The 15,795-nt window shown below is 42.0% G+C and overlaps 1 protein-coding gene across 2 annotated transcripts in view; it reads left to right on the plus strand.

The window, feature by feature from the left end:
- The window catches only part of ARID5B (AT-rich interaction domain 5B), a 177,311-nt gene extending 162,989 nt beyond the window's left edge, over positions 1 to 14,322 (plus strand). For both annotated transcript variants that reach the window (XM_004583408.4, XM_004583409.4), the window contains 2 exons: positions 5,262 to 5,460; positions 8,221 to 14,322. In XM_004583408.4, coding sequence (XP_004583465.2) covers positions 5,262 to 5,460; positions 8,221 to 10,386 — 2,365 coding nt within the window. In that variant the 3' untranslated portion in view covers positions 10,387 to 14,322. The remainder of the gene's footprint in view (positions 1 to 5,261; positions 5,461 to 8,220) is intronic.
- Positions 14,323 to 15,795: the final 1,473 nt, after the last annotated feature.

The following is a 15,795-nucleotide window of genomic DNA, read 5'->3' on the forward strand; positions in this document are numbered from 1 at the left end:
TGAACAGTATGTGAGATTAGAAGCTTCTGCTTGTTGGAAACTTAGTATGGGTATGTACTTCTTCAGAAAGAAAAAAATATACCTTCTATTGGCTCTATATTTGGTGAAAAATTGCTTCCCACACATCTCAGTGAAGTTACATTTTCAGTTTCTGGCTGTAAAGGGAAATGTCTGGCCAAAGCTTAGAATTTATCAGTCCTGGAATCAATGTAGAGGTGTAATGACTCCATTTGGGATCAGGTCAGGTTCAGAGCCCCAGTGGAACCAATATGTCGCTTCTTTTCTACTACCATGACCAAAAAAAAAAAAACCTGGTATAAGACAAGTAGTCACATTTTGGCCTCACATGGATATCAATTTTATCTCCCTCTGCCCCTAAAATATTCTGTTCCAAGGATACCAGCAAATCTTTAGGCCTGGATTTTTTTTAATGGTTTTATGCCATGAAAGGGCCTATGAAGTAACTGGAGCATGTCTGAGATTCAAGAAGAACCCTAAAGCTTTCCTATTTCTCTCCCTTACTCTCTGGTTTGAATCAGTTCCAGACATTATTATAATATCATTTTTCAGGGCTCTATACATAGATGGATTCTCATTTCTCCTCTTAAGTACTATTTGCTAAATGTTTTGGCCCAAAAGTTCAGTCATTCCATGCAAGCATTAATCAATACAACAGGCATCAGTGGTTACTCGTTCAGATGAGGTTTGACGTTATTTTTCCTCTGCTTGTGGGGAGGGGAGGAGACTGTTGCCTAATAAAAAGGAAGGGTCTTTTCTTCCTTTGTATGAGATGCAAATCATGAGGACATGTGTGATATACATTTCTCTAATGTGAGGCTGCTGCCTTTTGTTGAGAAAGAGAAGCAACGCCCTGGAGGATTTTAGACTTTGTAAATATAAAATTATCTGCCTCGGCGTTTAAAAAAAATAATAAAAGGGAGAAAGAGTTGGCAGGTTGCCAGATTACTTACATTACAGTAATAGATTTGCTGACCCCTGACTTCTGCTGTAGAGAAATGTATTGAATTTTTCATAATATCGGATGAGGCAGATCTAAAAACCTAGTATACCGAGCACCATTATTTAACTTGAGATTTAGCAAAGCCGAAATCTTTTCAAACCAGCAATTTCTTGCCTGATGATAATTTACTGGCTCAGGCACTAATAAATCAAGGTTATAATGCCATTGATTTGTTAATTTTAACTTGGGTTGATTTTAAGTCATCTTTATTTTTAAGAGGAGAAAAAAAGAAAGAAGAACGGTGGGGGGGGGGGGGAGAAAAATCCTGCTTTTCACAGTGACTGAATTTAATAAGAATCTCCGTGATAGCAAACGGCTCCCCTACTGTTTCTGCTTTGAGGTGGAAAATGTTATTCTTGTATTATTCCTAGGGAAAAATAAAATCTCATGCTGCTACAAATCTTATGCCTATGGAAGGATGTTATTTTTTAATACATGATGGCTTACCTATTTCTGATCCATTAATGACATCATAAATAAGCATTTTGCTAATCTGAAATGTGAAATCTGGATAATAATAAAGACCCATTTATCTGCCCAGCTTTCCATCCCAAACTAGATGCAGATCAGGAGGGAGGATAAAAATCTCCCAGGATTTTCTAATGAATATGTTGCTTCTCTCCCCGATTGCTTCCACCCACCTAAACCCAGTCTACATTCTTAGAGTTGCAGTCCATTGAAAACATTTCTCCAGTGTAATGAGTTCTTGGGGGCTGGGGTACATTTTTGCTTTTATCTCTTATAGTTTAGAAACTGATTAAATCTTTGCCATACTACAAATATTTGTGGGATAATCATCCACAAGGCACAGGCATGTTGCATTATACAGAATTCTTTATGAAATGCTAACCTACGCAGCTTCCTGCATTGGGCAATGTTGACCTTAGATTGGCTAACCTGTTTTTAATGGGACCTCATGTACATTGAATGTTTCAGTGTTCAGAAACCCCTTAATAGCTTTCGTCCTCTTGTACTGTACAAACTTCTAATAATCAGATGATAAGATCATATCCTGTGGGGTAATTGTGTTGTACCATGACAGGATAACTGAAAAAACACTCAGTGAAAATCCCAGCAAACGGAAATCTCTATGAAACAGCGATTGTTAGTGTGCCATGCAGGGCTGTGCTTGTTGTTCAGAGCTTAGCTGGTCATATTTCTGCTTGCTTCCTTTTAACTGCTGCCTTTCTTGTTTTATTTTGGCAGTTTCTTTTTCCCCAAGTCACTATAATTATCTTTCAGAGATTTAGAAGGGCGAAAAAAAAACATGAATTGACCTTTACACTCACACACTCACACACACACACACACACACACACACTCCCTCTGGAAGCCTTGAACAAGTACTGCTTGTGTTTGGATTCAGTTTTACCTTAGTCATGCCTCTTTCCAGATACAAGAAACATTTAATTCCAGATTTCCTGCTTCTGGCTTTAGGCCTTTGACCAGCAAAGTGAAATGTATTTTTTAACTGTTGTCAGCCAGCCAGCTGCTGAGTTGAGTGAAAGGGAGGGAAAGGGAAAAAAATGAAAGAAAAAAAAAAGAACTAAAATGAAAATGTTGGTCTGCCTGTGAATTTGCAAAATTGTAAAAGAAAATTAAAGACTGCTTAGCACCTATCAAGAGGACTGGGTTAGCCTAAGGCTTGTTAGACCTTAGTGAGACGAAGGGTCTCTTGAAGCTGGTTGCCGGGGGTCTCTGCAGTTCTCTGCCATCTTTCCACACCCTCCACACAGTCTGAGATAATGTTGTCATTCTTCTCAGGCAAGAGTGTCCTTCATGGATTGCCTTCACAGTCAGAGAACAGAGTTGGGTGAGGGTGGCACCAACAAACCATACCCATTGGAATATTATACCCAGTCTTCAACACTCTTAGGGTTCCCATGGCAACAAAACAAAAGTAAAACAAAACTGTCCCAACAACAAATTATGTTTTCATTAAAGCCAACATACAAAATTTTTCCAGTTCACAATAGTCCTGCCATGCATTTTGCTCCCAGATGAAATTCCCCAACCTGCTGATGGAGAAGAGGGTTCAAGTCCTTGGCCATACCACCCAGATGAAAGGAACTGGGGTGCTGTTGGGGACTTTACAGATGAGACAGAATAAATACAAGTATGAACAAGATTGCTTTTTCCCTCTCTTCTGCTTAGTTATGCTTTTATTATATAAACATTAACTGTAACATTACAGTGGGAAGCAGGTATTTGGCAGCCGTCTATTATTTTAGTAAGTCTACATAGAGAGAGCAGTTTCCAGTTTTAGCAGCTGTAACATGTTTAAACTCAGTTTGTAATGGGATCTGAAGATAACCATTCCCCATGGGCTGTGTTGATCTTTGTGGCTGGCTCACTGCCAGCTGTGGGGCTCAAAAATATTATTCATGCCTCCCTGCACATACCTTGTCTGAGCATGCTCAGTAAATAAATTTTGCTTCTAATATGCTATAAATTGGGGTTTGATTTTCCCATAACCTGTTTGGTATTTTATTCAAGAGTGAAATATTACTATCACCAATGTCCCCCCGTTCATACTCTCAAATCTGAACATGTGTATGTGTCTTAGTAGTTAAGATGCAAATTGCATAGTTAAAAATCAATTTTAGGATAACCAACAAATTATCTGAACCAGAGTTATTTTTCCTGGGAGTCTTCATTTAAAAATAATTAGGATTCTCAATATTTGAACAGATTTTTGTTGTGTGTAAGCCAAGTACATTTTCTTCATTGAGTCAACTTGTCTTATTTAAAACAAATTATATTTGCTGTATTAAAGTTCATATTTTTAAGTCTGAATCTTGTATTAATCCCACAGTGAGTCATTAATCATACCAAATGCATTATAAAAACTTTAATCACTGAAGTTGAAACTGAGATTGTAATGCAATCCATGCCTTTTAATTACATCAGCTATTTTTCCCTTTTAGATCAGGAGCTACATCGCAAAGGGAAAACAGATTAAAACTGGAGTTGTTTGATGTTTCTCTTTTTAGAGCAATTTTATGTACTTTGTTGTGAAAAAGTTATATAATTAAAATTTGCTTGAATTTTTCAGCCCTGTGGTTTTGGTGGCTTAAAGGGTCTGTCTGCCTCTTCTTGGACCATCCTTTACTTGGCCCCCCGGGGCAGTGCTCCTCCTCCTCAAGCCCCCCTCGAGAGGCTGGGGAGCACGGCCAGCCATCTCCAGCCAAGCTGGGCTTACCTCCCATTGACTCCTTTGTATTGCATGCCTGCTCTATGTTTTGTCTATGTTTTGACATGAATACAAATATAGACTTTGGAGATGAGCAGAACTAGGTTCAGATTCTGTTCCTGCTGTGTGCTGGGACTCCGAGTTGCTTCAACTGCATAATGGGGATAATAATAATACTTCATGGAGATGTTGTGGAAGCTATCTGAAATAATCTATGTACTTAGAATGTTCTGACACTAACCAGAATCTAAACACTGTGAGATCAAGGGTTCTGAATGCATTGTTCACTGCTGTAGCTCAAGACTTGGAACACTGGCTGGTTCATAATAGATGCTGAGAAAATAACTGTGGATAGAATGGTAAATGCGCAACAGCTGTCGTTGTTGTGATAGAAGCAATTAGCCAAGTTGCATGGGCATGATGCAATAATCAATGTTGGATATTTCCATTAATAGTCATGGCAGACGTAATCACAGAAATGACTGTGTTGCAGAAAAAGTATTGAAATTACAGAAGCATTGGGGGTGCCAGGTACTGATTTTGACCAACGCTATAGATCACTAAACTGTGAAGTGTCTAGAAATACATTTGAGTCACTGGAAATGAAACCATCCAACAGTTGCTTTCACAGCAGTCCCCCTTCATGTACAGTGTCACTTTCTGTGGTTTCAGTTACCCGTGGTCAACTGCAACCCAAAAATACTAGCATTTTGGCTCTTTAAAGATAGACAGACCACAGTCAAATGATTTTGGATTACAGAATATCATTGTATTCTCGTATTTTATTATTCTTATTTCTCTTACTGTGTCCAATGTATAAGTTAAACTTTAGCACGGAAATATATATTTATATACCACACACACATACACATACACTACTATGTAAAGGGTTTGGCACTATCCATGGTTTCAGCCTTTCTCTGGGGATCTTTGAATACATCCCCCTCGGGTGAGGGGCATGGATGTATTGAGCAAAGTAAATGCTTACAGCATTGCTGCTGCTGGAATCACCTAATAACTGACCATCTTTTCTTCCATCTCTTTTAGATTAATCCTACCATATGAAAGGTTTATTAAGGGAGAAGAAGACAAGCCCCTGCCTCCAATTAAACCTCGGAAACAGGAGAACAGTTCACAGGAAAATGAGAATAAAACAAAAGTTTCAGGAGCCAAACGCATCAAGCATGAAATGCCTAAGAGCAAGAAAGAAAAAGAGAATGCCCCAAAGCCCCAGGATGTGTCCGAGGTGAGTTGCCGCCCTTCGCCCTTTGCAGAGACACCATTGTGAGACAAGTTCTGCCACCAGGTCATCTACCACCTGGAGCCATGACTGTGACCCTGAACCATTCTTCCCTAGCCTATAAAAATCAAAAAAATCTGGGCTTCATAGTTCCCCAGTTCCTGAAAACCCTTCTGTTTGCTCACAAGGGAAACGTAATACTGGTATAGAACAGGATTGGTCAAGAAAACACTCTAGGAAGACTTGCGCATTCTGTAGAAAACTGGCAGCAAGTGCTCAGACTTGAAGATTCCAGGAGAAGGCTTTTCACTTGCGGCCATTTCACAGGCTGTCTATCTGAGCAGCGGCTCTAACTTGAACACATGCATGGGGCGGGGTCAAGGGACTGGTCTGGGCGGTTGAAATCCATGCTGGGTCTCTGCTGGACTATCCCCGAAACTTGAGAGCAGTGTGTCGCTCCCATAATTGACCTCTGTACAACAGCCTTGGGTTGAGAGCAACTGAGAAATATCTAAGTACATATTCTTTATGGGGAATTTGGAAATGGTTCCTCTGAAACCATTATTGTCTCTTCTAGTAACAGGTAGTTTCTGAAACTTTTAAAAAGCTCAAACTACCCACACTCTCCAGCAGACCATTGGTAGATATCATTCCTATCTGCATAGCCAGTCACGGTGGCTGATCTGGGCTCTGTTTCAACATGAATCATTAAAAAAAAAAAAAAAATCTTAGTGGCCACATTTGGAGACAGTGTGTTTTAGAATTCAACCCCAGAGGGAATTTTGATGCTGATACTAAACAACCTCTAAAAAAATCAGGTCTATAATGAACACATAAGAGACTCTCTAATTAAACATTGACTTAAAACACACATGCATGCACACAAACACACACCCCCACACACCTAACTAGTCATTAAAGTACCCAACTGACTCCTATATAAGAAGTCAATGTACTTAGAGGAGAAATTGTTTTTATTTTAAAATTTCATAATTATTTTAGGCTATAGTAAGTAAGAAGGGAAGGGGAAAAAGATGACACGGATTCCCAAACATCTGCATGCTTGCAACATGTATGGCTGAAAGCAAGGAAATTCCAAGGGAAGACTCACATTCCATTCTTCCTTGATCCTGTCAGCCTGGTGGCCTGGTGATTTATTATCAGGTTTTGGATCAGTGAGTTCCATGAGATACCATATGTACAGAATTGGCAAAGCACCAGAAGATGAGCTGAGTTTGACCAAGGAGCCAACTGAATTCTGAATTGCTGTTTTAGCGATGAAATTTGAAACCACCAAATTGTAGGAGGCATCATCATCCTGTGTACTGATATCATTAGCTTGGGATATGACCATTCCAAAGAAAAAGTCTGGGAAGCTGGTATATTGCCTGTGTGCGATAGCCCTCCAAACGTTCCCTTCAGAGATCTGGGGCTCGAGTTCAAAGGGTAGAGTGATGAGTTTCTCTAAACTGCATGGAATTGCTCATCCTTCCAAAGTTGAACTTACAGTTCAAGTTGCCTTCCATCCTCCCTAGACCACCCATGGACCAAATAGAGTTCTCATTGACTGAGCTTGGAGCTTATTGCTAGCATTATCATTTTTCCTCTTCCTAACTTTCTAATGTTTTCAATATCTGTGAAATGCATGTGATTCCTTAACACTTTTTGTTTCATGCATCCTCCAAGCAGTGTTCTTAGTCTTACTCAAAGATGCTATGGAGGTTGACTTTTCTTAGCAGAGAAGAATAAAGTTTAAGGGATGAGGTTGGAGGGCAGGGACAAGGAACTAGGTCAGTAGAAAGTGTGTGTTACTGTTCCCCCACGACATGTCAGGGCAGAATCACAGCAGCTCTTGTAGGACTTGTCAGGCAACTGAGTCACAAATGGAAAGTTAAAATGACCTTTAAGATCAAACGTACATGGCTACATAATACAACAAATGGGTCAAATTGTGCCCACAGCTCCTGCCAGTAGGGACATAAATGGTGTCCATCTCATTGACTATAATTTATTTGTGTGAACAGAAATGTTCTATAATGGTGGCACCGACCGCCTGAATTTTGACAGCTGCACTTTTGACTGAAATAGAAATGTCATTTGCTGAAGCTTCGAAGAACAAGGGTCTGCCGTCTCTCTCAGGTAGACAAGCTTCTGAGGCCTCTTATACCTTGCCAATATTTTGGCATTCTCTGCATGTCATGTGACACAGAGCAGAGATGATGCCTACTGAAGCATCACTAATTTTTAATGCATCCCACTGAGCATCTAAGGGAGGGATTTGTCCTCAGAGAAAGGCAAGGTGTCACTGTCAGCTTGTTGTTTGCAGTCAGCATGAGTTGGTTGGGTTTTTGAAAAGAGAGATGCTTTAAAAAAAAATCTTCCTCTGGAGTGTCATAAAACACAACATGTAATTTAAAACCCATTTGGATAATTGACTGATTTGACAAGACGACAACCTTAGAATTAAACTATGTATTAGAATCAAGGAGTGATCTGATGGTGCACCATCAGTACATAACACTTTGCTATTTTGATCAGTGTCTCATAAGGGACTGAAGCGAATATGCATACTTCCCCTAATGTTTCCGTAATTTAGATCTCTTTGTTTAGAGCTGTGATTGGGGAGTAATAAAGCTTTACAAAGGCTCCAGGAGCTGACTGACAAGCCTGTTTTGAAGAAAAACTGCTGTGTGTAATATTTTATTTCATAGTGAAACATGTCAGTGAGTTTCGTTTCCCTCTGACTATCTTGCAATGTTTTATCAGGTTTCATCGGAGCAAGAGAAAGAGCAGGAGACTTTAAACCAGAAAAATGCCACAGAGCCTCTCCAAGCCACAGACGTAAAGAAAAAAGCGGAAGGGCATCAGGAGGCTGCTGCAAGGCCTCTGGGGTCCCGAGCAGAACTGGAAAAGGGCTGTGAGACAGACCAAGGCCCCAAGAGCGAGAAGGAGGCCGAGGAGTCGACAGAGAAGAGACCTGCACCTCTGCTCCCGGATGCTCCACTGGCACCTGAAAGGGACCCAACCCCGAAGCTCGGGGCTGCCAAACAGTCCCTCACTCCACCCAGCGCACTGGTAGACTCCAAGCAGGAATCCAAACCCTGCTGCTTTGCAGAGAGCCCCGAGAGGGACCTGCAAGAGGCTGCCTTTCCCACCTTCCCTCTGACTCAGCCACCGCCGGCCAGCCAGAATGAGGTGGAAGAGGACAAACTCCCTGCCATGGCGGATTACATCGCCAACTGCACGGTCAAAGTGGACCAGCTGGGCAGCGACGACATCCACACCGCACTGAAGCAGACCCCAAAAGTCCTCGTCGTTCAGTCATTCGACATGTTCAAGGACAAAGACCTGACTGGGCCACTGAATGAGAACCACGGCCTGAACTACACCCCCTTGCTCTACTCCAGGGGCAACCCGGGCATCATGTCCCCCCTGGCCAAGAAGAAGCTTCTGTCCCAAGTGAGTGGGGCCAGCCTCTCAAGCAGCTACCCCTACGGTTCACCACCCCCTTTGATCAGCAAAAAGAAACTAATGGCACGTGATGACTTGTGTTCTGGCTTGTCGCAGACCCACCATAGCCCAAGCACTGACCACATAGCCGTCAGCCGGCCATCAGTGATCCAGCATGTCCAAAGCTTCAAGAGCAAGCCCTCAGAAGAGCGGAAGGGTATCAATGACATTTTCAAGCATGACAAGCTGAGTCGATCTGATGCCCACCGCTGCAGCTTCTCCAAGCATCACCTTAACTCCCTGGCGGATTCCTATATCTTAAAGCAAGAAATGCAAGAAGGCAAGGATAAACTCTTAGAGAAACGGGCACTCCCCCATTCCCACATGCCCAGCTTCTTGGCAGATTTCTACTCGTCCCCTCATCTCCACAGCCTCTACAGACACACTGAGCACCATCTTCATAATGAACAGGCATCCAAGTACCCCTCCCGGGACATGTATAGGGAATCAGAAAACAACTCTTTTCCCTCCCACAAACACCAAGAGAAGCTGCACGTCAACTATCTCGCCTCTCTTCACCTGCAAGACAAGAAGTTGGCCGCGGCTGATGCCGCTACGGATGATCAGCCCACAGATCTGAGCCTTCCCAAGAATCCGCACAAACCAACCGGCAAGGTCCTAGGCCTGGCCCACTCAAGCCCAGGGCCCCAGGAGAGCAAAGGCGCTCCCCAGTTCCAGGTCTTAAGCAGCCAGAGTCGAGACTGTCACCCCAAAGCCTGTCGGGTATCACCTATGACCATGTCGGTTCCTAAAAAATACCCCGAGTCACTTTCGCGATCGGGAAAACCACACCATGTGAGATTGGAGAATTTCCGCAAGATGGAAGGCATGGTTCACCCTATCCTGCAACGCAAAATGAGCCCTCAGAACATCGGGGCTGCGCGGCCCATCAAGCGCAGCCTGGAGGATTTGGACCTGGTGATTGCCGGGAAAAAGGCCAGGGCAGTGTCTCCCCTGGACCCATCCAAGGAGGTCTCCGGGAAGGAAAAGGCCTCTGAGCAGGAGAGTGAAGGCAGCAAGGCAGCATACAGTGGGCACGCCGGAGGCGGGGCGGAGGGCCACAAGCTGCCCCTCTCCTCCCCTATCTTCCCGGGTTTGTATTCTGGGAGCCTGTGTAACTCGGGCCTCAACTCGAGGCTCCCAGCTGGATATTCTCATTCTCTGCAGTACTTGAAAAACCAGACTGTGCTTTCTCCACTCATGCAGCCCCTGGCTTTCCACTCGCTTGTGATGCAAAGAGGAATTTTTACATCGCCCACAAATTCTCAGCACCTCTACAGACACTTGGCTGCGGCCACGCCGGTAGGAAGTTCGTACGGGGACCTTTTGCACAACAGCATTTACCCTTTAGCTGCTATCAATCCTCAAGCTGCCTTCCCATCATCCCAGCTGTCGTCCATACACCCCAGTACTAAATTGTAGGCCCGGCTCTGCTCAGCGTCCCAGAACGGCGTGGCTGCCAGAGCTTCACCCCTTGCCCTGGGGTGGTGGCTTAGAGAATTAGAAGCCAGTATTTCTTCTAATCTGGGGGTACGATTAGTCCCAGTGGCAGAGGCCAAGATGTGAGATGAACATGCCTGATTTTTCTGGGACAGCTCCTGCCTTGGCTGGCCAGCCTTGACTCCCCTGGCTACCTGGCACCTGTGGATCTTTCATTTTACGTGTGGGTCTTTGGAAAGAGTGTATGTATATCCAGGAAGAACTGCAAGGACCCTATCTGAGTTTGGTCAGGGAAACAATCTGGGAGAAAAAAAAAGATGGGGGCAGGCTTTTCAAAGGAAGGGGCAAGGAAGCTGGTAAACCCATGCCAAGGGATGCCCCTTTTATCACAAACCTCTCTGAGGTTCAGTCAATGCAATGTATAGTGAAACTTCAGTAGATCTTTCATTTTGACACTATTCAACAATCCAGAGAAGTAAACACTGTTAAATTGACTGTATATATTTGCTTCTGAAAACTACCCGGATCACTGTTTGCTCACCTAATTTATATACAGGTGGTTCCATTTTCTCTGGTTCGTTCTTGTCCTTTTTTTTTTTAATATATATATATATATATTTTAATTAAACAGTATCGCTTTTGTTGGCAGGTCTTTTTTTTTGTTTTGTTTTATTGTTTATTTTAAAAGCTGACTGTCCTCGGTGTTGATGTGTGTTTGTAATTTTTCCACATCTTATCATTTTGAGCAGCTTTGGGTGGTCAAGTTATTGTTTACAAATTGAAGCAACTGATTCTAGTGGAACAAATGGAAGAGAAGCAGTTGAGCACACAGTCGTGCAAAGAACGTTCCTTTGCAGATCCGCAACTTACTGATTTTGTTCCTCATAAACGGCATAGTTGAAAGAGCTTATGCACTGCTTACCCGGCCAAATGCTTTGCTTTGAAGTATTGGGTTATGTGAAAATACCGAGCATTGTACTTACCTTATCTAGGCTGTGAAACTGCCCTACATACCAGAGGAAGCATAAAAACAAAAACCTCACTGGCAGCAAGCTGCTGAATAAGAGTCTAGAGGACATATTTGTGGGCTGCACAGATATCTTAGGAATTTTGGAAATTACAACAGGAGCCAAACTGATTGACATTGATGTTGGCCCTGATCCCTTTCAGTGGTCTGGGAAAGAGGGCTGGGAAGGGGTACACCTTGGCTATCCAGCAGAGAAGGAGCAGCTGAAGACCAACAGCTGAAGACCAACAGCTTCTCTGGGTGTTGGGCTGTTGAGTCACGTGCAATCACATTGTCCCCATCTACTTGATTGCTTGTTGTTCCCCAGAAGAATCTGCCAGGCTGCTTCTTTGGGGATAATTGACACATTGGGTTAGCTATTTCAAAAGAAAGTCATCATGTTAGGGATTATGGGGCCTGAGCTTGGTGTGGCTATGCACACCACAGGCGGCTGGTGTCGTGATGTTGATCACCTGACAATATAGTCTGCTTTATGATTTCTTGTCTCATTGGAAATCAATGGTCAGGCTGTACAAACAGCCAGAAGATGTGGGGAATGTCTGTGGTCATTCTTGCCACTCTATTCCACTTCCTGCCAAAGTGTAACATCAAGGCAGATGTGTTTTCTAGGTGTCTGAAAAATGAATCAATACAGAGAGTGGATTGTGTTTCCAAGTCCCATCCCTGCTAAAGGTTGCTTTAATGAACTCCTCAGCCCACTCCCCCCAGACCCCAACACTACCAGTAGGCTTTAGGACCATAGTTAACCAAGTCTTTTACCTCTGAGATATTTACTTCTACAAAAATTGATGACAATGTTCAACTTCTACGTAGGTAACTCACTGCAAAATACTCTAAACTGGTAACAATGAAACTGCGGCTCTGACACAAAGCCATGCATGCCGTGCGTTTGTATTGAAACGTCTCCATGATATGAAGCCAAATATTCCATGTAGCATACTTAATATCCAAAGGTGGAAACAAAAAGAATGTAGAGATCCAGTGTTAAGAGTTCCATTTGCTTCAATTAATTATTTACCTTCCTGTGGAATAATAATATTAATAATAATATATTTAATAGAACCATAGATAGACCAGTAGAATTTAGATTATAAATGTGTGAGTGCAGATTATCCTGCTATTGCACAAGATGGAGAGGGGGAAATCTCAATTCCAGCGGGCAAAATGCTGGCCAGGACACAGAGACACGAAAGTTGCACTAGAATGAATGGTCACAGAACCGGAGGACGTGGACAAAAATAAATAAATAAATAAATAAAACGAAACTCTGATGCTTCTGCAACAGACCTGGGCTAGAATGGTACATGGTTTCTGTGAGTTTGTTTCTCAAAGAAAAATGGGGACGGTGTGTCCCCCCGTGGAGCTCACCTATTCATTTGGAATACAGCACATTTGTTTTCCTCCCTGCTATGATTTTAGCCTGTTTCACCACGTTGGAATTTGATCACACCGTTTTCAAACAATGTTAACATAGTGCAGCTTTTGTTTTTCACATCTCTTCTGAGAGAAGGCTCACTGTTTCTGTCTGAGGAAGCTCATACCCTCAGCAAAACATCAGGACAAATAAAGAGAAATGGGTATACGTTCTGGACAGAAGCAGTGTGTTATTTGTTTTAAAACTCCGAACAGAGATCTTGGAAATCTTTCAAAAAGACCATTGAATTCTTCATTGGCTGAGAACTACATTTTAAAAAGTCTTAAATAGGGCTTTGTTTGCATTGTTTGAGTTCAAGGGGCCTTATTATTGAATGGAATTGCACAAGCTTTTCTTTGTGCAATCAAACCATTGTTATTGGTAGTTCTATAAAGGAAACTGTAGAATCTAATTGGCAATGGAGTCATAAATCTATTTACTGAGTGTGGCTTCCAAGAAATGTTGCAATTCAAAATGCACTAAGATCATGATTTATTGGAGATTTAGAGATTCTAAAAAATAGTTTTAAAAAATCGTTTTCATGCAATTTCTGGTTTAACTTTTGGCAACACAACATTAAAAAAAAAGAGCCCAACTGATTTTCAGAATTAAGTATTCTAGTGACTCGAACTTGTAATATTTGCCACAGGACTGACTTATTTATTTACTAGCTAGATGCTGTTAAGTTCACTTGTTTATCAGGGCATACACAGAAAGGTTTGTTAAAACTCAGTGTTGACGTTACAACTTTCTGACCTGGTGCATGAATTCTCAAGTACTGTATTTCACTGTGTTGGTGTGTCTGATGGAAATTTCGAGGTGGTCCCACTAAAATATTTTATGTAGTGTGCCTTCAAAGAGAATCATTTATTTCTCTTCACTTGTTGTCCCATGGAGTCACATTGGGTGGTGGTCAGCCAAGTCCTATCTGGTCTGGTTTTACTCTTGTCCCAATTTCAAAGAGAAATGGGAGTGATTTCACCCTGGTGAGACCAACACCATTGCAATGATTGCCTTGAGCATTTAAACTCCAGTGTTGGCTGTTGATGTATTTGATATTCTGCTTGTCTCCCCATGGTTGAAATATGTCTGAAGAATAGCAGCATAATCTCTTGGCTGTTTATAATTTTTTAAACTTTCCTGTGTTGTAAATATTGTATACTTTTGGTGATTCCAGCTATGTAACCTCTATGCTCTGTAAGGTGATTTTTGTTTTGTATATAGCAACATGGCCCAGTGATATTATATAGTTTCCCAATGGAGAGGTTATTGAGTAACCTTTGCATTAGTTAAAACACTACCAGAAGAACGCTGAGCCAAATATAAACACTCAATTTTGTATGTTTTCCAAATTGTACTTATTACCGCTTTTGATACTGTATTACGTGCCAATAGTTTCCCAATCACATAGCAGGCAAGAGATATTTTGTACTTTTTGATCCACTGTAATATTTAATAAAAAATGTTACTATCTGTTTCTTTTTGAGTGTGAGTAATTTGTCACTTCTTCCTGAGAAGTCCTGTGGCCTCACCAGAGACTTGCCATTCCACAGTTTCTAAATTGGACTGTAGTGATAATGACCATGATGATGTCTGAGATTCACTGAGAACTTTCTGCAAGCCCAGCTTGCATGCCTCATCTTTTACCTTTACAGCTTTATGCAAATAGAAGGCTATGCCCATTTTAGTGAGGACAAAATGAAGGTCTAGAGAGGCAAATCCACTTGTCCCAAAACTACCTGATTATAAGATGGCAGGGCTGGGATTTGAATTCAGAGCTCATAAGTCTGTGCATTTTTTTTGTTTGTTTGTTTATCACACTTCTCTTCTACCAGATCACCAAAGTCACTGTTTATTTGGTGACAAACATTCATTCATACATTAACTGCCAAGCATAGGGCTAGGAGCCAGAAACAGTGGTAAGTAGAAGATAAATACTGTCCCTGGAGCTTATAAATCTTTGGGGAAATAAAGTGAATCAAGTAGTCACCCCCATACATATACGAAACCTCAACTTAGTTCACTTCTGGGAGAAAGGAGAATAATGACTAAAATGACCCATGAAAGAGGAGTGTGAAATAACCAAGCCACAGGGAAGTGGAGGAAGAGTTAGTCAAACACAGACTACTCTATGTGAAAAGGGCATGAGGCAGGACAAGCTTGATGTCACAGAGGTTGAGAAAGGGCATGATTACAGTGTTGAGGGAATGAGGTTAGGTGAGGTTAGAGAGTTGAGCAGCAGGAACCCACCAGGTACATCCCTCAGACTATTCTGAGCATTTTCACCTTTATCCTAAACACAAACGTTTAAACGAGACACTTCAAATTTCTCTTTTTCTGAATTGCTTTTTGGTTATTATGGGAAGGCAGATCGAGAGGAATCTACTAGCAAAGGAGTGGTCATTTCTGCCGAGGGTGGAGTGGGAGAATGAACACATTTCAGAGAAAGTTAGAGGGAAGAAGGAACAGACTTGAAGGACTAAGTTGAAGTACACTACATGGAAAGATACTTGGGAAGTGTTGAAAATTTAGAAAAAAAAAACCCGCATATTCTGAATCCTGTGTCTTTTAATTCAAGACCTCCTGGTGATGGGCAAAGATTTCTGATCTTTCCTTGCCTTGATCTTCTACCTCCGGGCTTCCTCCTGGAATTGCTCAGCTTTCTAGTTAGCTGAGACACCTTCCCAAGGTACTGTCTTGTGTGTTCCTTTAATGAGAGTCAGAGACAGGGGATGGGAGACAGGGGCAGGAAAATATGTTGTTACACTTTGGGAAGGGGAAACCTCCACATATTTTGGTAAGACATGGGGTCTTTTGTTCTTCATTCTATTTGGCTTTCTGAAAGATGATCACCCATCCCTCTCAGCTCAAAGGAAGTTACAACCATTTGTTAGGAGTCTAACCATCTTGCTTCTGTCACCCTTTTGAAATTTAGCACCCCAAAAACATA

The sequence above is a fragment of the Ochotona princeps genome, chromosome 13 (assembly GCF_030435755.1).
Source record: "Ochotona princeps isolate mOchPri1 chromosome 13, mOchPri1.hap1, whole genome shotgun sequence".
Classification (NCBI taxonomy): Eukaryota; Metazoa; Chordata; class Mammalia; order Lagomorpha; family Ochotonidae; genus Ochotona; species Ochotona princeps.